The sequence below is a fragment of the Remersonia thermophila genome, chromosome 1 (assembly GCF_042764415.1).
Source record: "Remersonia thermophila strain ATCC 22073 chromosome 1, whole genome shotgun sequence".
Taxonomy (NCBI): Eukaryota; Fungi; Ascomycota; class Sordariomycetes; order Sordariales; family Chaetomiaceae; genus Remersonia; species Remersonia thermophila.
The window spans coordinates 3,724,399-3,749,931 of NC_092217.1; the positions used below are offsets into that span (position 1 = coordinate 3,724,399).

At 57.9% G+C, this 25,533-nt stretch overlaps 5 protein-coding genes across 5 annotated transcripts; 2 read left to right on the forward strand and 3 right to left on the reverse strand.

Moving 5' to 3' along the window:
• Positions 1 to 107: 107 nt before the first annotated feature.
• VTJ83DRAFT_1043 (uncharacterized protein) lies at positions 108 to 1,761 on the forward strand (the record flags this gene model as incomplete). Its single annotated transcript, XM_071007159.1, has 3 exons — positions 108 to 192; positions 278 to 1,390; positions 1,529 to 1,761. 3 exons carry the CDS (start codon positions 108 to 110, stop codon positions 1,759 to 1,761), a joined length of 1,431 nt encoding a protein of 476 aa, XP_070870396.1.
• Positions 1,762 to 2,736: 975 nt separating this feature from the next.
• On the reverse strand, positions 2,737 to 4,091 carry VTJ83DRAFT_1044 (uncharacterized protein; the record flags this gene model as incomplete). The annotated part of the gene is made up of 2 exons (XM_071007160.1): positions 2,737 to 2,831; positions 2,906 to 4,091. The coding sequence occupies 2 exons, from the start codon at positions 4,089 to 4,091 to the stop codon at positions 2,737 to 2,739; spliced, it is 1,281 nt and encodes a 426-aa protein (XP_070870397.1).
• A 3,209-nt stretch (positions 4,092 to 7,300) lies between these two features.
• On the reverse strand, positions 7,301 to 8,891 carry VTJ83DRAFT_1045 (uncharacterized protein; the record flags this gene model as incomplete). Its single annotated transcript, XM_071007161.1, has 3 exons — positions 7,301 to 7,427; positions 7,539 to 8,407; positions 8,859 to 8,891. The coding sequence occupies 3 exons, from the start codon at positions 8,889 to 8,891 to the stop codon at positions 7,301 to 7,303; spliced, it is 1,029 nt and encodes a 342-aa protein (XP_070870398.1).
• A 2,520-nt stretch (positions 8,892 to 11,411) lies between these two features.
• On the reverse strand, positions 11,412 to 13,337 carry VTJ83DRAFT_1046 (uncharacterized protein; the record flags this gene model as incomplete). The annotated part of the gene is made up of 1 exon (XM_071007162.1): positions 11,412 to 13,337. The coding sequence occupies one exon, from the start codon at positions 13,335 to 13,337 to the stop codon at positions 11,412 to 11,414; it is 1,926 nt and encodes a 641-aa protein (XP_070870399.1).
• An 815-nt stretch (positions 13,338 to 14,152) lies between these two features.
• VTJ83DRAFT_1047 (uncharacterized protein) lies at positions 14,153 to 16,690 on the forward strand (the record flags this gene model as incomplete). Its single annotated transcript, XM_071007163.1, has 4 exons — positions 14,153 to 14,175; positions 14,261 to 15,046; positions 15,101 to 15,243; positions 15,300 to 16,690. 4 exons carry the CDS (start codon positions 14,153 to 14,155, stop codon positions 16,688 to 16,690), a joined length of 2,343 nt encoding a protein of 780 aa, XP_070870400.1.
• Between the last annotated feature and the right edge of the window lie 8,843 nt (positions 16,691 to 25,533).

The following is a 25,533-nucleotide window of genomic DNA, read 5'->3' on the forward strand; positions in this document are numbered from 1 at the left end:
CAGGCAGTAAATATTCTGCCAATCTTGACCGCTTTCATGTGGCTTCGACCTCAACGGCCCGATCTCATGACGTTTCTCCGAGACACGTCAAAGCAACCACCAAGCCAATGCCAACCATGGCAAGCCTCCCCCCCGACACCATCCATGTCAAGCGCAAACGTGGCACCGATGAGGCCCCGGTCGATTTCCTTCGTACGCCATGCCCCAGTCCCGTGATGGGCTCCCTGTTGGACCGGGCGTTGCTCTGTTCCATACTGACATGTGCCGCCGTTTCCAGGACTCGAGCCCAGCAAGCGATCGCGCTCCGAGGGCGGATGGGTGTACCAGCGCAGAATAGTCACCACGGCGGATGCTTCGCCATCCCCAGCCGCAGCTGCCGACGCTTCGTCGCCCGCGGTGCCCCTGATCCAAGCGACCCGCGACGGCGACGAGCAGCGCCTGCTTAAGCATCCGGGCGAGCGCGCGAGCGCGCTGCCGATCGCCAGTCATGATTCCGCGACCTCAGAAACGGCGCCGGATACTGCCACACCCCATCCAACGCTGAGCAACCCCACAGCCGACCGCATCCGACGCTTCCACCTGTCGCGGCCCAACTCGCCCCAGCCCCCTGCCCCCGGCGGCATCTCCAAGAAGCGTTCCATGCCCGCCATCTTCGTCGAGCGGGGCGCAAAGAAGCAGCGTGAGACCCTCGCCAAGGTCCTCATGCAGGAACCGACCGTTGCCCCATCAGAGAGGACCTCGTCGCCCAAGCCCGCACCCGACGCCTCCCGGTCCGCAGAACCGCCATCTCAGACCATCAACGGCCAGGACAAGGAATCGCGTGCCGCCGCCGCCGGCCCGGCCAGGAAACTCAAGCGGCCAGGCACCAAAGCCACATCCCAGACCAAGCACGAGCTCCCGCCATCCATGCGTCAACCACCGGAAAGCGCCGCCAACATGGACGAGCTCGCCCGCATCATGGACGACTGGACGCTGAGCGAGATCGCAAAGAACCTGGGCAGGATGGAAGAGCAGAGCACCACCTCCAAGTTTAGCCCGGCCAAGCCGTCGCGCTTCAAGCCCAAGGCGCCGGCCAAGCGATACTTTGAGCGCCACCCGCCGCCGGCCCAGCCGCAACCGGTCGTGCAAGCGAGCCGGCGTGCGAGTATCATGGATGTCGATAGCGTTCCGGAGCTGGCGCCCGCCGAGTCAACCGACGAGGAGAGCGATGGAGACTACATCTTGGAGGTGTACGAGCGGGTCCCCGCCGAGCGCTTGCGTGATCAGGCCGTGCCGGCCCACAAGGTCGGCCTGCTCGTGTTTGACACGGAGCCGGACATGGTGGAGTTCTTTTACGGCAACCAGAGTGAAAGCGAGGATGGGTTCCCCGAGGACGAGGATGACGAGAATGGTACGTTCCCGGCCGTTACGACTGATGAGAGTGGGGATTGTGTGATCACCGTTGCTGCATCATGCAGCATCTCCCAGGGCCGGGAGATTTGTCTTAAATTCCGAGGCGTGGCTGACTCGCTAACTCGGTCCGACACAGCTGAAAATTACTACGCGGCAGATTATCCTGACGAAGATCTGGACTGGGACGACGAATTCGATCGGAACCCCTACCATTACACCAACCAAAATGACTCGGACATGGAGGAGTTTGATGAGCGCGACTTTATCGACGAGGTCCTGGAGAGGTTTGGCGAGCAGGGGGGGACGGAGGAGGAGGAGGACGGGGAGCAGGAGGGGGGCATCAAGCCGCCCACCACCGGCCCGGGCTGATCTTCATGGACACCTGCGACGTTGAAGGAGGGGAGAGAACGGGTGGGCGTTGAGAACAAAAAAAAAAAAAAAAAAAAAAAAAAAAAAAAAAAAAACTGCCCCGGCAAACGTGAATGAATGTTCGCAAGGTCATGCGTTTTTTTTGTTTTCCAAGGAACCAATGGCTTTGAACCACATCAGATTGTCTCAGGCATACCGCAGGTTCTGATGAAGATAACGGCATGCCATGAGACAAAACGGCGGGCGGACTGGCGCGGAGCTTCGCGAGGAAAGCAGTGTCGGGCCTCGTGATCCTGCCCTTGGAGGTGGAGGACCGCAAGGATGTTTTGGTCCATGAGCGCAGCGGTCAAGGCACACCACGCTGACCGGAATGCGAAGGGGGGAGAGATTGTCCTTGTGTGTCAAAAAGATACCTAGCGGCCAGTGCAACCAACAGCCAAGTAGATCGGGGCGCTGTTTGTGACATGTGGGAGGAGGTGATGGCTTGATCTGGCATTTTCCGTCGCACTTTGGTCCGTAGAGAGGGCGCGCGCCTTAGCAAGAGAGCTCAGCAATAGCCTGGCGGATCAGGCGCTTCAGCTGTATCTATCTATCCTTTCCCATTTTAAGCATTAAGACTATGGAACCCGGGGCTATGCCTTATACGCATGCCTATCAATATATCCAAGCCCCCAAGTCCTTCCCTTTTTTTTTTTAGTTCACGTCCCAGAACCCGTATATTCCGTGGGGAGCCGATAATCGTTTAACCAAGAAAAGAGATCCACTTTGGTCGGGACCATTCAGACGACTTGTCAGATAACACCACTCCAGAGACACCCAAAAGGAAAATGTTTTAGAAAGCGAGAGAGTTAGGCGCGAACGGCGGATGTGTGGGCGACCTTGCTCGGAGAGGCAGAGAGGTCCAGGAGACAAAGAGAAGGAAAAGAAACTGAATGAATGTATGGATTGCAAGATGGATGAGGCTCCCCAAATCCATCAGAGCCGTGACAGAACCACTGGCGGCGGCGGGGTCGGGTTCTCCCGTGCCTTTGCGGCCAACCACTCTTCCCTCTGCCGACGACGCCTCTCGGCTGTGAAGAAAAGCTGTTAGCATCAAGATGCGTTGACCACGTTTTGCAAGAGTGTATAGATTGCATGGACTTACCGATATCCCTCGCCGCCAACCTGTGCTCCTCCCTCACCCAGTCGTTCTTTTCGTCCACCAGCTCCTCCGGAAACCGTTCCATCAACGAGAACTTGGCTTGCCGGCACGGCACCCACCGGGTGCGGAACGCCACGCCCTTGTACACCTTGTACCACGCATCCTTGTCCTTCTTCGCATCCTTGCCGTCGTCCGACTCGTCCACCGCCTTGTCCTCCTCGTTCGCCCACCACCCGTTGGCCGGCGCGTCCGAAGAAGGCGATGGCAACCCGACCGGCACGCGCGTGTTCTCGGCCTCGGTCTCGGGATCCACCAGCATGAGCAAGCCATCGGGCGTAACGGCAGGCACCTTGGCGTTGGTGCGGTAGTACTCGCACTGGACGGCGCCCGTGGTGCGTTTCAGGCCCGGCCAGCGGCGCATGTAGGCGGCGCGGACCTGGTCCCAGGGCATGTCGAGGTCGACGCGGTGGTAGATGATGAAGATTTCTTGCTCGAAGGTGTAGGGCGTGTTGTTGCGCTTTTCCTTCTTGGTGGCTACGGCGCGGGTGGACGAGGACGAGGCAAAGGCGTCGAGAGGCCTCAGCTCATTGGCGCCGTGGTGGTGGTGCTGGTGGTGTTGGTGGTGCTGGTGGTGCTGGTGGTGGTGCTGGTGGTGCTGGTGGTGGTGCTGGTGCTGGGTGAACGCAGCCGGGGGGGTCAGCGGCGGCGTAAGCTCCGGGTGAGAGCGACGGCGGCGGATGGCCTGCTTGCTGTTGCGCCTCTGGCGGGTGAAGTCCCGGTCCGGGCTCGGGCGGTTGTAGTACCATTGGTGGTGGTAATGGCTGGTCTGGGTAGGGGACGGGCTGCTAGGGGCCAGGGAGTAGGCGGTGTTCAGGCACCCAGTGGATGCCCTCCGCGGGCCCAGTTCGATGCTCGGCTGGAGAAAGGCGGGGCAGGGTCCTGATATTGACTGCAGGCGGCCGTGGGGGGGCTCTGTTGATGGGCTGCTGTCGCAGGAGGTGAAGCGGAGGGCGGGGGGGACGGGCGGCCTGAGCGACTGGAGTTGTTGTTGCCGGTGATAGGACGACCGCCGTTCATGTTGCTGCTGCTGCTCGAGCTGGTTCAGGAGGATGTCGATGGAAGGCAGGCTCTGGTTCTCCTTGGGCGCCGGTCGGAAGGCCAAGGGAGGAAGGGTCTGAAGCATGGCCATGGTGGTGGCGACAGGACTTGCGAGGCGGAGGGTGGGTTAGAGAGGGGAGAGGAGAAGAGCGCTGGAAGTCTTGGCCGTTGCCGGTCGTGCTGGTTGACACAAATAACGAGCGGCAGGCAAGCGGGTAAGAGTGGTTAGGACGGGAGAAGCGTTGGACATCAGATGTCCTCAACGATCGGCAAACGCTTATATACGAGAGAGACGAGACGCACGAGACAGGGGGGACGAGCAGAGACGTTGTCCTGAGCTGCATCGATGTCGATCTTCCCCGCTGGGTGTCATTAGTGCCAACGACAAGGCAGTAGCGTGTGCCTGGCACCAAGGCACAACGTGGAAGCCGGCCAATCCGCTAAGGATGATTGGGGAGGAGAATGGGTGTGCGGGGGGTGGAGATATCGGCGATCCCTCTGTAGTACAGTGCTCGCCATGGGGCTGGACGACCAACTCAGACCCTGATGGAGCTGGCAGCCTCTGGCCAGTGATTGGCGGGACGACGCGCAACTGCCGCACCCCCTCCTCGATGGAGAGGCTGCAGGCTGCAGATCGCAGCTTGTCATCCTGGGAATGCTGTCTTAGCCACTGGCTCCACAGCTCAGACAGCCGCACAGGTGTCTTGAAGCACGCCCCCCGAGCGCCCCAGGCGATCGACGGCTAAAGTGGCTTCGTCGGGGGATCTCCCCGAGCCGTCCACCCCTGCTGGCGCCAGCTGCGGGTGTTGACATGCAGAACTCCCGCGGATTTAAAAGAGGGTTCGCCGGCTTGGATGCAGTGCAGCAGTGGACGCCGGTACAAAACCGCCTGGCAAGCGATCATGAGGTGGCAACCCGCCGTTTTTTTTGGCCCGCGGTCGGTCTGAGTCAGCCCTCGTCAAACACCTTCCGGGCAGATCGGAGAGAAGGTGAGAAGGTCTGACTCGGAGCATACAGACCTACGAGTGTCATGAGGATGCGCCGCCCGGTGGCCGCGGAGATTATCCTCGAGGACTTTCAATGAAGATTGCCACCGTAGCCCACGAAGCAGCGAGTCCCTTGTAAGCTTCTCGTATCCCACCATCAAAACTAGCAATGATTTCGCGCCCCGCAAGTCACTCAGTGGAGCGTGCGTTCCCCATTCCCACTGGCAGTCGGGGTCGTGGTCCCGGGTTTCCTTGACTACCTAGGCCAGGTATGGAGCCGATGGGCCCCATCCCTCTGCCGAAAAACTACCGTGATGGACCATGCTTTCCGGGCGCGAACCATGTCCAGGGCTTCATCAGCTGCCATTGTCACATCTTATCGTTGTCGTCGTTTGTCGTCGTCATCATCTCACATTCATTCGCAAAGAAAAGGGCACCCACCTCGAGCCCTATGTGTGTGTGCCTGCGTCTGTACGTGTGCGTGTGTGTGTGTGTGTGTGCGCGCGCTCGCGCGTGCGTGCGCGCGTGTGCCCTGTATGTCTGTATATATGTGCGTACATACTGTAGGATATGTTTTCTTTTCTTTTCGTCCGGACGTCCGTCACAACGAGGAGGGGGGGGGGGGGGGGGGGGAGGTTGGTTGTATCTGGCTGCGTGCACCAGCAAAAAGGACCAAAACGAATCAAGACAGGAAGATAGTTAGCAGCAATCGGCGGAGACTGCGAGTTTGTGCCCTGGGTGGGATGGCTTGAACAGAACGGTATCGATAGACTGGGCGTAACACGTGTAGCGTAACCCCGGGGCGCCCGGGTCGTGTGGATTGTCAACGGAGATCCCGACGCACCATGGAGAGAGCTCAGCTAGGGACAAGGTTCATTGTCCCTGAACTGTCAAAAGGCCAGACCCCCGGCAGGCAGACGGCCCGGTTAAGAAATTTCCGGAACGGGGTTAGCCTGGGCTGCGTTCCGCTCTCCGATCTCTCGGCGGAAAGATCGCCAAGAAGATGCTGTATGGATCGGTACTGGATCGAGGCCCGGCTAGCGTGATAATGTCCAGATGCCGGAGCACGTGGGAGTGGATGTTAGCATTGTTGGTGGGGTCCGGTGTAACAATGGATCGTGCTGTACTGTGGTAATGTATGGGTACCACCGCGTAACGTGCCCAGGTATGGTTGGAGGTCCCGTCCTGCGAGGTCTCGGATTCCATACCTGACCGAGTTACCTGGCTGGCGCCAGGATACAACGAGTCGAGCCGAGTCGAGTCGAGCCGGGTCGAGTCGTGCTTTATTGTTGCCCAGAACCGCACATGAATGGCACGATATTGCGTCACTGGATCAACCAGTCATGAAAGCTCCAACCAGCACGCTCTGTTACCCACGGCAACTTCTCGGACTCTGCCCATCTCCTCAACATCCTGGCATCCCATCCATGGCCTTTCCATGGGCGATGCACCACTCACAGCCTTGGAAACCCTCCCGGATCTTCGTCAGCACGGCTCGTTGCTGAAGCCTCTCGGCGCCTGTCCGGTCCTTTTAGGCTCTCGTTTTGCACAATGTCTTTGGTGGCTGCAGGTGCCACACAGCCCCATCCACATCAAGATTCTGCAAGCCACCCCCCGAGGCGAGGTTTCCCCTACCCCGAGTCGTTCCTTAGGTAGCGCTTGGTGTTGCGATCCCCATCCCCGCCGGCAAGGCAAGACTTTTTTTTTTTCTGCTGCTAAACCATTTTCGTGGCCCTTTTTTTTTTTTGTTGAATTTTCAGGAGACAGCATCCCTGGCGAGCTGTCCTTGTGCGAAGTCGGGGAGTGGTGGGCGGTTGACTGACTCGTCAGCAACCACGAGGCCACGAACGGTGCCCACGATAGACATGGTTTTTCCCAATACACAGGATCAACGGCCACACACAGACATGGATGCGTGCGAGACAGCTTGGAAGATAGCTGCGTTCCCAACCCTGCCAGCCGAAACAAGAACGGATGACTGGATCCAGACGCCACACCATGCGCTGTCTCACTGGCCCCTCCTCCCATTGGGATCAACATGTCTCAGAAACGTGCCATATCCCGCTGAGTTTGCCCGATACAAAGCATTTCAACGTTAACGGGCCGCGCAGCATATCTCTGTTGAGCATCTCTCCGTACCTTGCAGCCACGCCCGACGGGTCTCTATCAGAGGATTTTCAAGGTGGAGGAGGGATGATGCCTGTCCGCCGACCAGCCACGGCTGCAAGCCTCGGGCTACGCTTCCCGGTCTTCATACCCCACAGTACGTCTCCAATGTCAACCACTAAGCAGCGTACGGTGCTCCTGGGAGACGCTAAAGCTTTCCCCGGACACCCTCTCCCAGCTCGCCCGAGCCTGCCATCCCGCTGCTGCTGGTCCCAACATCCAGCAGGCCCGGGCCCATGGGCACATGCTTGAACGATTCGTCTCCAGAAAACTTCCTGCGCCGCGCGTCAGCTCATGTCCCTACGGTGTAGAAGCAAGAAGCGAGGCTTGCTGCTGCAAAGGATGACCGGTTTTTTTTTTTTTTTTTTTTTTTTTTTTTTACTTACCAGCCTCGCTCCTCGCCTTGCGAGAGGTGTTGACAGTCGCTGTTCAGCTCGCAATCCCAGCCTCCGGACACGCCCCGGCCCCCTTGCCAACGGCAAGGTGGGTCATCCCTGCGGCGCTGATCGACGCTTGTGCCGTCGCCGGCCGACCCCGATGCCAACAACTGCCGTCGGCGTCGGTACACGCTCAGACCACAGGTAAAGCACTTGAAGTCCTCAACGTCATAGCTGTCGGGCATTTGCCCGGTCAGAACGCGGCCCAGGGCGATGATAACCGCGGCGTGCGAGCAGAGCAGCACGGCGCGTATCCCCTCTCGGTCGCACTCGGCGATCAGAGCCTCGAGCGCCGCTGCGACTCGGTCGTGGAGCTCGTCAATGCTCTCTCCCTTGCGGTTCGGCGTTACTGCCGGCCGATAACCCAGCTCAAGCAATCCCGGGAACAGCTCGTTGAGCTTATCCAGGGGAGCGGGCACCGGGTGGTCAAAATCGGCTGAACCATACCACTCGCCTAACCCCATCTCGCCCCGAATTTTCAACGGCGGCTGAGCCGCGGCGCCAGCACCAGCAGCGGGGCCGGTGGAGGATGATGATGAGGATTCGCTAGACGAGGAAGTGGTGGTCTGTGCTGCTGCTACTGCTGCCGCCTCCTGCGTCTTACGCACAAAAGGCTCGACGGTCTGCAAGCAGCGGTAGTACAGGCTGGAGTAGACACGCTCGACGGGCGGGTCCAGCTCCAGCAGCCTCACTGCCAGCTCGTTTGCTTGGTCCACGCCGTGCGCTGTCAACGCGGGATCCGCACCTACGCCTGTCGGCGATCTGATGTACGGCGTGTAGCTGCCGTTGGACGGGTCGACCAGCCAGTTGGACCGAAACTGCGAAAAAAGGGGGTGGCGTTAGTCATTGCATCGACAGCTTCAACAAATCAGACCACCGCCGTCTCCGTCGCCGTCTCCATCGCCATCGCCATCGCCATCGCCATCGCCATGACCACCCGGCCGCCTCCGAGGATCGCCGACAGCCGAGAACCCAGGAGTTTGAGCGCACGGTTTACACAGTAGAAATGCGCAGCGGACGAAACAAAGCTCTTCCTTATCCCTGGCTTGGCGGGCTCCCAGGGCTCCGTGGTTCTGTCATATGTCATGCTCCGTAATGTGCGGACTCGAATCGTCAAGGCTTGACATGAAGAACCGTCCCCATTCTTCACGCACCTTGAGTCTGAAACAGAACAAATGCAGCCACGGCCAGCCACCAACCCCTCTCATCAAAGAAAAGCAAGCAAGCAAGCAAGCAAACAAAACCCGGAGGCTTGCGCATGGGACTTACCCCGTGACGGGTTACGTAGATGACCTCCAGCATGGTGGCCGCGGAGATTTGCGCAGAATTTCACTCCGTCTTAGCGGGAAGGAACCTAGGTGCTGTCGATGGAGTGCATATCCATGGATGTTAGCCTGGGCAGACAAGATTGATTGTTGCGCCTCCTGCATGCAAGCTCGTGGAGCCCTCGGCCTGGCAAAGAAAAGCAGCCAACCACCATGGGTGGAATGCGGGAGTTTCTTTTTTGGAACGCTGGACAGAATCCTGCCATCAGCAAGGCAGCGACTGTCAGGGTGGTGCAGCAGCAAGCCACTGCTCCTTTGCTGTCTGCGCCGTGGTGGTTTCCGTTGCAGGCCAAATTGCGAGCTGCGGGTGTCTCTGGCCGTGTTCATGCTTTTTGGCCAAGTTTTTTCCCGTCTTCACCGTCTTCACCGTCTTCACCGACTCAACCATCGCCCGCTGAGGATGGAGGGATTGGAGAATGGGCCAACAGGCTCACGCAGCGCAACTGCACCGCAGGTGTGAAAAAGAAGAAAGGAAAGGAAAAAAAAAAAAAACAAAGAGTGCAGTGCTGACGAATGGACGGACATGTAAGATGGTTGGCCCAAGATACACAGATCTGCATGGGTGCGCGCGTGTGTGTGTGTTTCTCGGCGTAAGTACGAAAGGATTATCTCCCCCTCCGCTGGGCAGGGGTACAGCACCCCTCATCCTCTCTGTCCGCTTGTGCTTTTGTGAAGCCACAGTGAGCATTGCCGTGCATGCCTCATCATGGAGGTGCATGTGCCGCTGCGGAACAAGAGTGGCATGTGATTGCAGAACGGGACTGGATGTGTGTGTGGGGGGATGGGACAGCCGGGTGGCACACCCGGATCTTGGCAGCAGCAGGGCGGGGAAAGGGGGGGGGGGGGTTGGGGTTGGTGGGCGGAATGGGTGTGGATGGGCATGCTGCAGGAGAGAAAGAGGGAGAGAGGGGCTCCAAGCGCCGTGCATTGGGAGATCCTCCAACTCCGACGTAAAGCGAATCGCGACGGGAGGCGGGAACAATAGGAACGCTAGAGAAGCGATGGCTCCGCTGGTGCGGGGTTTTGTTTTTTTTTTTTTTAGCAGCTCCCATCGTCATGTCTGCCGCAAAAGGGCAAACGCGACGGTCCCGAGGTTCAACCACCCGTCAGCTTTTCAGGTTGGTTTGGGATGCACTCACTCCCTGATGATAGGCCTACTCTGCCTTATCCGGACTTTCGTCCGGAGGAGGGACCGTGCTCAGTGGAGAAACACATGGAGATGGCCACCCATTGTGCTCCATCTTGTGGTAGGACCCCGTGTCAGGGAGTGGTGGAGGGGATAGGTCGAGCCTAAAGAGCGGGGAGAAGGGGGGGGGTGGGAGGCGGAGGGAATCGAGATGGAGGGTGCTGCGTTGGCTTGGACAAAAACCGAACTGAATCTAGACCTACCGAGGTCGGGTAGCCTCCCCTTCTTGGGGGGATGGAGCGAGATGCAATGCGAATGCGACGCGGTTCGCAGAAAAACAGGATTTTTGAGACCCGTTCTAGACTGCCTTTGTCGTTGGCGATGACCCCCGAAAAGGTTGATGTTATGAACCAAGAATCCGAAGGCACGAGGACCTGAAGTCCCTGGCAGAAAGCTATGTTAGATCGGGAAATAAATTGTGAAGATCGCATGGTTACCCATCAGACCTATCTGAAAAGGTGTTTCTTCCTAACTCTCCCTGCATCGGCTAGCCCTCTTCTTGAAGCGAGCGCTCTCGGCGGCTTCAGATCATAGGTCGGTTGATTGTGCTGGGGCTCATACCTGCAGGTGTGACAGTACGTAGGCGGAAAATCGCCCAAGAACACTGCGAGCGTGAAAAGAATTGCCGGCCTGCGTTGGACCTGGTGGTGAGAGGGAGTTGGACCGAAACCGATCGATCGGAGCTGTGAGCGAGCTTGCCGATCTGCAGCCCCTTCTTCACCTCTTGGGGCCTGCTGCAGATCTTTTCAAGTTCGGCTCGCAAGCTTTGGTAGGAGGCCGCCTGATCCCTTCCTCTGAGAGGAAGACCCGGGTACTTTTCCTTGTCTTGTGAGTTAGGACGATGGATATTTTTGGAAGATGATAGGTTCGTGCTCAAGCCCTGATTCAGATACGTACCCAGGGCGACGGACTTACCGAAAAGTCACGGCCTCTCCAACCGAGAGAGGGAGAGAGAGGGGTATGCTCTGCAGTTCCGAGGTTGCCAACGATTCCCAAGGATTGAGGGACGCTTCGCCTGGTTCAATATCAAGATGCTTTCCGGGTGCAGCAAGACAGCCGGGGATATATGAGGAGGTTGGCAGCTGGTGTTAGTGGCTTCCCGTCGGCTGGAAAGTCGGGGTTCAACGAACATCGAGCCGAGGTCCGATGGCTTGGGGCAGCCGCGACCCTAACCCTGATATGTCATCGCGGCAGCCTCCAAGGAACATCACAAACGTTTACACCCAAGAGTGGTTGAATCGGTCAAATTGTAGGCCACAATGTGGTGCCTGGTAGCTGGCAATGGACCCCAAGTGCTCCGTGTTGCATTTGCTACCGCGACCTCAACTCCTTCTCATGCTGTAGCCAAAAGTTCCTGCACTCACGATGACCCCAAAACTCGACCCACCACTCCCCAAAACTGTCCTCCACGCCGACATCCACCTTGACAACACGCTCCTCCCTCTTGAGCCCACAGACAACGCACGCTTTGGGGGCGGTCGGCACCCCCTTCGCCGTACTCACTGCCAGGCCCACAGCCACCTCAGGCACGCGCAGCGTCGCCGTTCCGGACGCCTGGTGCGCCGCATTCACAGCAGCCACGACGGACCTTAGCCTGCCAACGTTGCGCTTCCACACGGCAGCCACCTCGGCCGCCTCGCGATCGTCGTGCGCCGAATGCGAGCGATCGATGCTCGCCAGCTTCATGCCTCGTTGGCCGCCGCCCGCCGGCGCGGCGGAGATGGACATGTTCTGGGAGAGGAAGCGGTCGCGGTGCCAGCGATGCTTGCGACCCGTGATGATGTGGGCGGCGACGGTGGCGAGTGAGAGGTAGCCACGGAGGAAGTTCAAGGTGGCCTCGGCGCCGACTACGCGTTGGTAGGCGGGTGAGGAAGGAGCGAGGGTGAGGAGAGGCTTGAGCAGAGAGGCTGAGGCTAGGTCGAGTAGCTGAGGAAAGAGGGAGAGTAAGATGGCAGGCGGAGGGATGTTGGTGGGCGGCGGGCCCGGTTTGTCTTCGGGAGCTGCCGAAGAGGCGGTCGCCGTGGTGCTTGGATTTTCTTCTGCTGTCCAGTCTTTCCAGTCCCAATCCGAGGATGGAAGCGCTGATGTTAGAGCCGGTTTCGCTTGCGGCTTGGACGCACGTTGTGAGGCGGCAGGTTTCGTGCCCGGCAGGTCCTTGAACTCCTCCCAGTTGCTACCGAACCCTTCGGCCTCGACAGTTGGCCACGCCGTGACTGGGGACGGGGATGCTTCGTGGGGGTCCTTTGGGATCTTTGCTGCTGGGGGCTTCACTTGGAGCTGCTTTATCTGCTCTGGCTTCCGGTCATGAAACGATCCGTAGGGAGACTTGGGTGCCTCTGGATAGGGAGACTTGGGAGCTTCCGGATAAGAGGCCGGGCTCGCGTTGAACGCCGCGTTCGCCAGATTCAAGCCTGGAGGTTGCTTCTTGGGCGGTACTGTCGTTGAGGCGAGCGACAGGAGGTCCAAGGCAGAGGTTGCTGGGGCGGCGGGAGAGACGGAAGTGACCGGTGTCCCCGTTTCGAAGTCCCCAAACTCATCATCCTCGTCCAGCTCGTTCTCTGCCTCAAAGTCGGCGTCAAAAAGCACGTTTGGATCTGGATTGTGCACCGGCTTCTTGGGCTTCTCTGGCTTGGAGTCCTTCTCCCACGACGGTCGTTGCTGCCAGGGTTCCGGGGTAGACGTGTCCAAACCCAAATCCACGAGCTTGTTTGTCATCATATCGATGGTTGAGGCTCTTGTGACACGCGAGCGGAGGGGTGCGGCGGTTGTTGTAGTTGCGGTTGCGGTTGCGGTTGGAGGAGGTGGAGGAGCAGCCTCCGTAGGGTCGACGAAGTCACCCCAGCCATCGTCATCGTCTGCTTGTGCTGACTGCTGATGAAGAGGAGGAAAGGATGAAGGCGGTTGACTCTGGATACCCCCTTGGCTTCCCAAACTACTGAGCTGTCCCCATGGATCATCGGTCTTTGGGGGCTGCGTGGCGGGTGACGCCGTGAACAGGCTCGGCTGAGCTGTGGCCGGTTGAGACTGGGTCCAGAATGAAGGCTGCTGGCCGGTCGGCTGCTGTGGTGCAGGAGCGCTTGGTGCGATGAGAGAAAACAAGTCTTGCGTTGCCGATGTCGCTACGGGGTTGTTGTTGTTGTTGAGAGCGCCTTGGCCCAGTTTCCCCTGGTGGTCGTTTGGCTGAGGCGGAGCTGTCTCTGACAGATCTCCAAACGCAGCAAAAAGATCGGCTGACATGGTCAATATCCAGCCTCTTTCATCCCACTTCTTGGCTGCCGTCTGTGAATGCGTTGTGTAGTGGGTGCCTCATATGCATCGCCATGGGCTTTTGATGTTGAAGGTGTTGCGCTGAGCAACAGGGCTGAGGTCTTGTCAGCGACAGTGGGGTCATATCTGTGGTGGGGGCAGCTGTCGGCGATTCCTGGTGGGGACAGCGAGGCGTTGGGCTCCTTGCTCCCAGTACTGCGTACATGGTTTCCGCTTTGTGACAACAATCTGCAATGATGAGTTTGTGCAACTGTATGCAACCCGTTCGTTGCAAGGCTCAACGAGTAGATTGCTGCATGAAACGAGGATTTAGACCCCCGACACTCGTCATTTTCTGCTTTGATCCAACGGAAGGCTCCCGAACTTGCTGAACGTGTTGGAGGTTGACAAGGAAACGGAGAATTGCTTGGGCTGGATCGCTGTTGCTACCAAACAGGGGAATCACGGCAGGGGCTGGACACGCCGGCTCTCGACAGCCGATTGGCTCGGATTGTTGCTGAGCCCCACCTCGTCCCACCATGACGATGGCGGGGCTCGGGGTCGGGGCTCAGCTCGTCGCCGCACAGCGGACGGATGGGCGGCGCGGGAACCTGAAGCATTGAAGGGTACACGACGAGGAGCACGATGGGCAGGCCGTCCACGCGTTGTCAACGTCGCCCTTTCAGTTAAATCCGCCGAAGAGACGTCGACGGCGCGCGGGTTTTGCTTCTCCAAAGAACCATCCATGATCTGGCGACCTCTCTCTTGTGTACTTCAAAGAATGCTAAAGGGATTAAGCCATCATCATGAGATCGCTGATCGAAGCCAAGTACGCGCCCCTCTTCCCCGCCACTTTGATACTCAAGTGACATCGGAGAGCTGTGTATCTGTGAGAGCTAACCCACCACCACCAGGTCGAGATGGGACGAAACGTTCAAGGAAGGATCTAACATTGCCGACCTGCAACGCGCTGTCAGGTTCAACGGCCCCAGCAATCCATGCGCAGCCGGTCTGCGCTCTGTGTGCTGGAAGGCGTTTCTCTTATGGCGCAATGCGCCGCCAGAACAATGGCTCGACTTGGCCCGTCAGTCTCGCGCCGCGTATGCTGCCTTGTGTGAACAACACCTCGCCTTCATCCGGCATCCTGAACGCCTCGCCACCCTCTCTGTCGACCCTCTGGCCGACGATCCTGACTCGCCGTGGATCACCGTACGCAAGGACGAGGCCGCTCGCGCCGAGATCCTGCAGGATGTCAGACGTCTACCCGACGACCCTTTCTACCACGAGGACCGCGTCCAAACCCTGATTCTCGATGTCTTGTTCCTCTACTGCAAGCTCAACCCGACGCTGGGCGGGTACCGCCAGGGTATGCATGAGCTGCTGGCCCCTTTGGTGTGGGTTGTGGCTCAGGACGCCGTCGACCGCCTCTCGGCCGCCACCGACAATCCAGCCGACGCCACTGTTGCCGAGCTCCTCGACTCGGCCTTTGTCGAGCACGACGCCTTTGCCCTGTTCTCGAAGCTCATGGAGAGCGCAACTGCCTTCTACGAAGTGGATAGCACCGCCGGAGCGAACGGCGCTCAGATCAGCTCCATCGTGGAGAGGAGCAAGTATATCCACGAAGTTGCCCTGATGAAGATTGACGAGGAGCTGGCCAATCACCTCCGGAACATAGAGGTCCTCCCGCAGATTTTCGTCATGTGAGCTCCCACCTGCATTGTCCGGGTCTGCCTTCGGGGGCTAACTCAATCCAGCCGGTGGACTCGACTTTTGTTTGGGAGGGAGTTCGACTTTGAGCAGCTGCTTGGCCTTTGGGACGCGCTCTTTGCCTACGATCCTGCTCTCGAGTTGATTAACCTCATCTGCGTGGCCATGCTTCTCAGGATACGATGGAGCTGTGAGCCCTCTATTTCTATGAAGAAGTCTGCTGGACGGCTGCTAATTTGGGAGCAGTACTTGAGGCCGACCACTCAACTGCCCTCCAGCTGATGCTGAGGTACCCAACTCCACCGCCTCCGCATGGCCCTCATACGTTCGTGGACGATGCTATGTACCTAAGGGATCACTTCGACCCCGCCGGCGGCGTCACTTTAATCTTCAAATACACAGGGAAGAGCCCGGCGAGCACGTCCTTCCCAACTCCAGCGCCGACGCTGCGCACTTCCGCGCCGTCCATTCCAAAGTTCAACGGCCTTCGTCCCCGCACGCTGAGTGCCAGGTCCCCGCTGTCAACCTCGGCACGCATCTTGCAGCAGCCGGGAGGCGTCGAGGCGCTCCTCCAGGGCGCGGCCAAAAGCATGCTCGAGAAAGGGGAGAAACTCGGCATCAACCAAGCCGTCCGCGACGTCGTGGGCGAGCTACGTCGAAACGTGCAGGAATCGCGCAGCCCCAGTAGAAGCGGCCGCGCTTTGTTCGGCGAAACCACCCCGCCGCTACCGAGCCATTCTCTGACCATCGCCGCCATGGAGAGGAGAAATCTGCGGCTTGCCGCGATGCTTGACGACTCAGTCTCCGCTCTCAAACAACTCTCCGCCTCCAACTTTGAAGGCGACAAAAGTAAACACCTGGAATGTGTCGAGATCGCCGCGGCCAAAGTCCAGTTCGTTAAGGCATGCCTGGAGGATCCTACGCTGGCGCTTCCTGATGAGGACCTTCCTTCCCTCTCTGCTCTATCAATATCCAGCCCCTCCGAGACCAGCGCGCCGACTGTCGCACTCGACACAACCCCCGTCGTCATGACCTCATCCGCCGTGGAGGACGCAAGGACAGCGCTCTCTTCGCCATCCCCTTCGGTAGGCTCCGGCAATGGTGCTTTGCCTCCAAAGGATACCCAGCCCAAGACGCCGGCGCCAGAATCAGCATCAGCATCAGCATCAGCATCAGCATTAGCAGCTACCGATGGCACCGATAAGATGGACACTGATCTCCAGGAAAACGACACCCTCCCACCTCTCCAGTCGGAGCTTCCCGGTTCTCCTCCTCTCCCGCCCGTCGTGAGCAAGGTCCTGCCAGACACACCCCCTCGACCGGCCACCATCACGCCGGCGGAGCAGCAACAAGCACCACGTCCGCACGGCCCCATCCCGACGAGGTCGACCCTCGCCCAGTCTTCGTTTGCTTGGATGTTAGAGCCGGACACAACGGCATCCTCGCCAACCTCGCCACGGCGTCAACCGCTGCCGCCCCCCCGGCCGTTTTCGAGTCCCACTTCACAGAAGAAGCGCCTCAACCCAAGCAGGGAGCGTAACGCATTCTTGTTCGGGGAGGTTACGGCGGATGGGCTGGGGGAGGGGTCGTTGTCGACGGATCAGATTTTTGGGCTGCAGCCTATTCGGAAGATATGACGATGGCCAGATTGGAGTGGCTTTTTTGATGGCTGCTGGTGGTTCTGAGTTCTTTTGTTTTCTCCGATTCTTTCGGTTATCTTGGGACACGACGCGAAGTTTAGACGAAGCGAGGAGGAACTGCGGCTGGCATGAGCAGAGTGGCCGGCCATCGCTGCTTGATTTCGATGGAGCATAGGGATGGCGAATCGAATGGTTCTGTAGTGGTCTCTTAGGCAGCATGTTTGGTCCAAGCGGTCGGGCAGCCTTCTGATTTTTCTGGGCATGGTGGGAGTGAGGATTGGCCTTTTGTTCTAGGGAGATATTCGCATAGATTTTACAGCATTACGACTGCGATGTGAAGGACTCTGAACGCATTCAAGCCAGGAAGCAAAAACTCAAGCGACGGCTTTCTCTTTGGTACGATCACTTCCACTTCACCCCCTCTTCTCATGGACGTTTGCGGCCCTAGAGGGGACTTCTGTATTCTCAGCGCTACAGACATGTGGCTGCAGAGACGAAGACTCTAATTTCGTCTCTCTCCCGTATGACACCGTTGGCTATGCTCAGCCATCGAGCTAGGCAATAGTCTCTGCCTTAGGCTTGGGCATCTACAGACGAGTTCCGAAAGCACGGTCGCGTTGTGGGCGCCGCGTCGTACATACCTGGGCCTTGTCGGCCTCTGGCGTCAGGTTACAAGCCCTCACTCTCCCTCCTTGAGCCTTTCTTACGCAAAACGCGAATTGGAAAGGAACTTGTTGTCTCAAAAACGAGATGTTAAGCAAGGATCCCCCTTTTTTGCGTGTTGTTTTGGTAATAGTGTTTTTGCCGTAGGATGGGGGGATCACGGACTAGACGAGACGAGGACTCCCGGGCTGCGGTCGGTGTTTGAGCATGTGTCTAGACGGCGGAGGGAATTTTACCAAGACGACGGTGCTATCCAAGAACAGGGTTGACGGGGGATACAAGGGATGCCTGTGGTTTCTTGATGTTGAGTTCTCGCTCAACAACAGCTAGCTGTGATCTATATTTGGGAGGTGGTGGTTCATGCGTTTGGAACATCATCCGACCAGGCGCTGACATATGCGTTTTGTTTTGTACATCGTAATTTTCTGCCCTTGCTTGTGGTTTCTGAAACTGGGTTTGTTTCTGTGTTCGTTTCTAACGAGGTCTCATATCCCTCTTAGATGCCCTAGATTGTTGGGGTGGTGAAACACCAAGAACCGCACTACCGGGACGCCACACACAACATGATCTTGAATCCCGCACACTGCATTCGCATATCCGCACAGACTGGAGGGTTGATGGATCGACGGGCGGGAAACATCGGATGCTCATGCTTCGTGTTTGTGCCAGCTATCGGCTTCTGATTCACAAAGCATGGGCGCGTTGTGCTAGGTGGTTCCGACGCATCTGGACCCTGGCATGTGGATAGCGTCAAGCAACACGAAGAAAAGAGGCGCAGAGATACTTGAGTGAGTGGTATCGCTGACCATTCTTTACTAAAAGCAACTTGGAGGCTGTTTCTCGCGGTGCCTTGATCTAGACCGATCCAAGGGGGTACGGGAAGGAGGGGGTACATTCTTGTTGTCCATCCCCACGACTGCGAATGCCGTTACCATGTATCTGAAAGCCCGTCATATGCCCGTCATCTAGTACCGAGGTTTGGGGGGAAAGATCAAGCTTCTGCATTTGTATTGAGACGAGGTCACACGCATCTCATCAGGTAGGTGCCTTGCCCGGATGTAAGTAGGTAGTTACACTTTAGATAGCAGGGAAGACGCTCTAGATACGAAATATCCCATGGGAGAGAATCTCCCCTCTTCCATTAAGGTACCTGATGCTCGAATCATTCTGAATCGGGGTCTCTAGGCACGAATACGGGATGGTCTACCATTGTTTCGTTTCGAAGGTTTGTCAGAACCTGTCACCCGAGAACTGAGCAGACTGGCAGAAAAGGAGATCATTCCCATCCACCTGATGTGTCACTGTCTCTATCACTGGAAGGACAAAACCATCCTCACACAACGGTTGCTGCAAGGTGTAACATCAAGCAGCCCATGGTACCGGGATGCGTAGCCATCCCGCCATCAGCTCACCACATCTGCCACAAGGGCGCACAGAGACTCACCACCCTTCGAACCATTGTAACCCAGGGGCGTTCAAGAGGAAGTAAAAGCTAGGATGTCTCGCATGTGGCTTGTTACACGGCCGGCCATCTCCTCCTTTTCGCCCACGTTTCTTTCATCTAGTAAGGCTGATATGTTGCGCTACTTCCATGGCTGCAGGGCGTACAGAATGCGGACGAGCCCGGGAGAAGGGGCTGAAGCGCTGGAAGAGGCCGCATGGCACGGTAGAACCCAACGCCTCCCTGCAACCGGCAGGAGGATGGCGGTCTGATTTCTCAGAGAAGATGCGAGGATGGAAGGTTGGGCACGTTTCCTGCCCCTTTCCTCGATGCAGAAGCCCGGTACGTAGTGCACGGAGCCTCCCAATCGCCGAACCTCGCCGCATGAGAAGCGTCGTCTGTGCCCGGGACGCAGACCACTGGGCCGGGGAAGACCGGAGGCGTGGGCATAGGCGGTGTCTCTGGTGACAAGATCGTTCATCACTTTGCACCTCCTGTACGATGGTGCAAAGCGGGGAGTCCTCCCTTGCCCTTGTCCGCAAGCTTACGGCTCCACCACACCACCACACCACCACCACCACCATCATCATCACCGCTGCCTCCCCCGACCCCGAGTCCAAGAACCGGCAACATGGGGGTCCGAGCGAGCAACCGGGGTGGTAGAAATGGGGAGAATCAATCGTAGCTAAACGTACTTCGTCCTGGAGGAGTCGGGCGTGAGTCAAAACAGAGTGGACGAGCCCCGCCTTCCCCGTTTCCCCGCCCCTGGTCCTAGGAGTTTGGAGAAGCAGACTGCCGACCAGGGCCTGGGGTCGGGGGACGATTGGTTCCCGGAATGCAAGTGAGCGGTCGGCTCTTCTTGAGAGCATACAACGCAATCCACAAGCTGCAAGCATCTTTTTTTATGGTCCAGGTTCTCTCCAACCCCTCACTGAACGTCTACTATAGGTCCCTCCTTGGCCTCGGACCTGGACGGCGTTGTTCGGGCCCTGCCTATATCAAGCTGGTGCTATGGATGTTGCTGGTGCGGTTCTCCACCGGTTTATGAAAATCTTCAACACTGTGGCCGATGTCAGGTTACATTACCGGCCTGCGGCGGATCCGCCATCCGGACTCCCGCCTGTCGTTGGATAGGTGGACGCTCCTGACAAGCCGGCCTTGGGGTCTTGTTTGCCTCAGAGCCAAAGGAATTGTGCTGTACCGGGCTGTAAGCTGCGCCACGAACTAGCGCCGAGCGCTGGAGAGGGAACCCCTCGTTTGTAAATCTACGCAGGCAAGTAGGCAAACAAGGGGATTTTGGTCCCTTGCTACGACCAGCCTTCAGAGTGGTGGTTCTAGTCTCGGCTTTCTCTGTTCTCGTTTTCAATCTCGATATCCAACACAACTGGACTGTAATTTTCACCGCACGCCATTGTCATTGCCATTGCCATTGTCCTTGCCCTTGCCGACGACATGTCCTGGGTAGGCTGCTGGTTGACCATCACGATGCCTACATACCTGGATGAGAGCCGTAAGGTCCCGTTGTTTGACAGCAGTCGCGTCGTGTTTTTTTTTTTTTTTTTTTTTTTTTTTCATTTCATTGCCGCCGGTTCATTCCCCGCAAGATCAAAAAAAAAAAAAAAAAAACGAAGGTAGGCGGGCGGAATATTACCGTGCTGCCTGAGATGACATGCCACCGTTGCTGCTAAATGTGGAAACGTTGATGGCCGGTTGTCACAGGACGGGACGGGGAGTGAGATTGAACGACCCGTGGGTGAACCGAAGCGGCGGAACCGTACGATGACCTTTTGGTTGGTGAGGTTTGACATGACCCCGTGTTTCGCCCAAGGCGCATCGGTACCGTTTGTTTGCTTGTTTGGAGAGTTGCCCTTTTGTGGTTGCGATCGCGAGCAGAAGGGCCAGAAGGATTTCTCTGACGTCCAACCGACCAGCACCGTTGTGTAGCAGCTGTTTCAGCTCTGTAGCAGTCTACGACAGTCGCATCGCCGCCCCAGCCTGTCAGCCACAGGCCAGCGCTCCTACGTGCCACCATGACCACACAGTGCAGCGGGTTCCCGAGGCCGCTATACTATACACATCACCATGCGCATCCCCTGAATTCTGCGGAAGCAGTTGGCTCAGGAACTTTTCTGGATCGTGTCTCGGTGAGTTCCGTCTGTTGCCGGTGGTGGCATGGTTGGTCAACACACAGACGTGCATCCAAAACAGGAAACATGCCGCCCCCAAATCCTCTCCCGCCAACGCAGGAACAGGTTAACATTAACGTTTTTCGAGCATGAGCGGGACCAATCTCTCCCCAATCCGGAGCGGCCACGACAGAGAGGTCAAGAAAGGACAAGGAAGAAAAAAGCCAGTCGCCAGAACGCGCTAGAAGCGTTCATGCCAGGGGCAGAACCTGCCGAACTACGGCGGCTCCGAGAGCCGGCGCGGCACCATCCAGGGACCGGCCAGGGGGGGCTTGTGGCGCATCCGCGCCGCGCGGTAGCGCGGGGGGAGGAGGTGGTGAACGGCCAGCAAGTCCCGAACCATGGTCCCGATCTCTTCTTTGTCCCCCTTGATCTTTTTTCCGCTCGACTTCTGCCCGAGTCGTGCCAACAGCGCGTCTTTCCGCGCGTGTATCATCCCACAACGCGATTGCGACCTTGCGCAGCGGAAAGTACTTGGTCGGTTATGTCAAGTCGCGTATGTACAGTACCAAAGCATCGTTGGGGCGCACGGTTTGTTGAGCACCGGCCAGCAGTAAGCTCGTGTAAACAAGCCTCCCCAAATAGTGTAGCCGTTTGGGGTCCATTGAACCCACCATCCGGCCCCTCCCAGGCCGGGTTGCTGTGATCACCGTGCGCCGCTTGCGCAGGCGGAAGACGCCGGGGTCACCTCCCCCCGGGGCACCAAGGATTTGCCGTGCTGTAGTTTGCTTCGACTTCATGGATGTTCTAGCGCAGATGCCGGCGGTGACTCGACGTTGGTGGCGTCTATGTAACACACACCGCAGCCAAACCCCATGCGCTTCACCCACGCGCGCTATCTTAGCAAACGACAACGTGACTGCCCTGTTTGTCCGCCAGTGTCGTCATCTGCGAGCAGAACAGAACATGGTGCACCATGCGTACATACACACCATCGGACAGCGGCGGCCGTCTGATCCGCTCTCATCGTCAAAGTCCGTCCCAGGCAGGTGAGCTAGCGTGGGGAAGGCCGTGGTGGAAATTGTGCGCCCCCCCCCCCCCCCCCCCTCCCTCTTCCTAAGCCACGCGCGTGGAAGGTTGATGAAAAGTGAGCTGATGACGAGGGCTGTCATCATCCCGTTGCATTTCAGCTCGACAAAAATCGTACGCCGAGCCGATGTTGTGACGGAAGAACCCGGATGGACTATAGTATGTACATACGTACTGACGCACATCCTGGGGCGAGCTCCTCATTTCATTCTCCGTCTTCTATTGTACCGAGTTGAGCAGCAACTGTGGCCGATGCCATTGCTGATAGCAACGCCAAGATGGACGGTGAGGTTCATGACAAGCTGGTCACCGTCTCATGATCTTTGCCTCACCGTCTCCTTTCAAGCCCATACTTGAAACCATACGCGATAGGCCATCAAAATTCGCAAAACTTGTCGATCAAAGTATGGAAGGGTCACACCCACTAGGCTGGAAGGGGGCATTTTCTCTTTGGACGTCCAATCGTCAAAGTCCCCAGGAGAGAACCCCTGCCCAGGAGACACAGATTTCACCAATCCACGCTCTGCTCTTCTCAAAAAAAAAAAAAAAAAAAAAAAAATCGCACGCAGATATGTAAAAGAAAACAAAATTGAGAGGTCGTGCCGTGCCGACGAGCATAAACAGCAACGGCAAAAGCGGCCTAGCAGGGCAAGGGATGCTTTGGGCATCATCAGATCAACAAAGCCACAGACGACGTCCGCCGGGGCGCAGGGCCAGCCCTGGTCCTGATCTTCCCCACCGATCCAACTCTCGGGGGAGTTGCTCCGTACGTGTCGTGTCGTCCTCTTGTGTTGTGGTTGTGTCCCGGGCGCTGCGACGGGTCCGTTGTCTGTGTGTTTGCAGGATGCTTGCACAGTTCGGCATTGAAGGCCGCGGGACGCTTGGGGCATCCCGACGGCCAGGCTGGTGGCCATTTCATTGGTCAATGGCGAGCTTCCTCACGGATGCATCTCAAGCAACGAAGAGCACCGCCGAGCAGGGTTACATTGGGGATCTTCCCTCGAAAGCTTGTCTCTTTGCGGCCTCCATCCACTGCGGACAAGGAAAGCGGTGTCTCGGGATCGTTCGCTCAAGGTTTGTCGGAGCCAACCTCGAACCTAGGAAATCATGAAACCAAGTGCCAGTCCGTTTCGTCAATCTCGTTAGCGTTGTCCTTTTTTCGTCTCTCGAAACACTGGAGCACCGGCAAAACGTCGCTGAGATTTGGCTGACGAACACGGGTCACCGCCGGTCGTCGTCCAGCAAAAGACCGGTCAGCGCGCCAGGCACCACGAAAACGTCCCAGAAGCTTGGACAATCATGGTTCTCCCTTGTTGCGGAGCCCGGCCAGCGCGTGAGGAACTCGTTTCTCGGCTGAGGCTTGGCCTAGCGGACCCGAGCTCCCGGATCCATCATCGACGCCGGCGAGTACCGCGGCGTCCCCTTCATCACCCCCGTCTTCCTGGCATCTCGTCACACCGCATCTCTGTGAGGATCTCGCGATTGTGACCGCCCCGCTTAGGTGAGCTATGGATGGGGCCTGCGCAGCGCTATCCAGCCCTGCCAGGGACAGGCTTGCCGGGGTGGGGGGCGGGGGGAATATCCAGAGGGATGTCGGCCTGCTGACCAGCGCCTCACTTGCAGTGGAGCGGGATGTTGTTCTGGATGCATCCGTTTGGGAGGCATATCATGAACACATTCTGCATATTTTTGGTTGGAAAATCCGGCAAATGCGCAACTTGCATAACCCATTGGAGCGCTGTGGGATTGCAAAGCGGTTTCTCATGCATCGCCCAAGTAGGCTTCCCTGACTGATGTCTGGTGTGGCTACGACAGTCCAACTTCTTGTCGTGAGCACCAGAGGGACATGGCTGGTATGTAGACCTCCGTAGCCTACTGAGTACGCAGTAACTACTGCGTACACCCTGATGGTGGAGCCCACACCCTGAAGGTGGGCAGCCTTGCCTGGATCCTTGAAGAGGCCATGTCTTGAGCGAAGCGAAAAACCGGCAGGGTTTGGAGTGCGGGGGTCAGGGGCCCATACCCTGGACTCGAACCCCAGACGTTTGCCAGGTTGGCGGTGATGGTGAGCTCTGGGAGCTTCTCTCCACGCAAGAGAAGCTTGTCCGTTTTATGGAGCGAGGGGGCTGAATCAACAACCCCCACCTTTCGCAAGTTAATGAAAAGGAAATTGTCGCGAAGGTGTGGCGGAGCAAGAATTCCTCTTTCGCACGGACGACGAGAGGGTGGTGGTGATGCAGATTCACGAGGCGGTTGATCGCCCTCGGGGGATTCCGGCCGCGTCGCGGGATCAGCACCGTGACGGCCTGCTCCACTGATCGACCTGGCCGAATGCCCCCAATGTCCTCACAGGGACAAGCTTGCGTTTTCCGTTGCAGCGGACCTGACGCTATAGTACACGACAGCGCAGCCAGAGGAGACTCAGCCGCATCGCAAAATACCGAGGATAACGCCCGCTGGTGACTTGTTTGTTTTCGAGACACATGGACTGAGATGATGGCTGTTGAGGAGTGAGTCCTGAACTAGACCCGCTGCACCAATATCCGCATTCCCTGAGACACGCCAGCTGGAGACTCGTGGCTGCATTGGGAGAACCGGGAGCTCAAATCTAGCCTCTTTGTGCCTGCATGGAATGGCATGCTGGGAGCAGCCAAACGGTGGAGGTCCCCGCACCGTATGCATACGCCACAAGTCTCCAAGGTTCTGCTATTGGCGCGTTCGACCTCAAAGGCCGCAGGTGGGCGGCGTGGGATGAGCTATGTACACAGTACTATACGTCCTCCCTGTCGCCCGCCTTCTCCTGCTGATGGCTGCGGAGTGCTTGGATATCTCAGCGAGTGTTGGTGAGGGTTGACGTGGGGTCGTGGTGTGGTGAAGTCGAGGGCCCTGGCTTGGCTCTGCCGTGTGCTGGGTGTTTCGATGTGATCGGTCCAGACACGGATGATTGCAACGAAAGAAAAGCCAGCCCCTAGCTGCTGTAGCATCCGCTGCCGTCTTTCAGGGTTACGGCTGGCTTGCCATCCACGCGTTGACGACGAGATGCGGCCCAACCAGCAAGACATGTGCCAATCGTGAATTTCTGGAACCGAAAAGGCACCCTGACTCTGATGTTGCTGCTGATGATGGTTCATCAATATTTCCCCCGCCCCCAGCGAGAAGGTGATGGTAACCCTCCTCTCTTCGACCCCTCTGGGATGCAGAGATGCCAGCCCTCACCAATTGCCGGCCACCGAGAATACGGGCTGGAAGACCGGTATGCATGTGGGGGTGAGCTCATGCCGCAGGCATTGTTTAGGATAGACAAAACAGATGCCACACATGACGCATTAGCCCGAAGTCATGGTCTTGGTAAGAATGCTTCGGTCAGTGGGACGACGTACCAACCCATTCCGTGAGCGCACCCGCGGGCAATTGGACGGCAACTGCTGCACGGGCCGGGCCAGACAGAGCCTTGATGAGACCTTACGTGCAGCAGGAAGCATTGTCGACACGCAGGGGCCGGGGCTGACAGCTTCATTTCC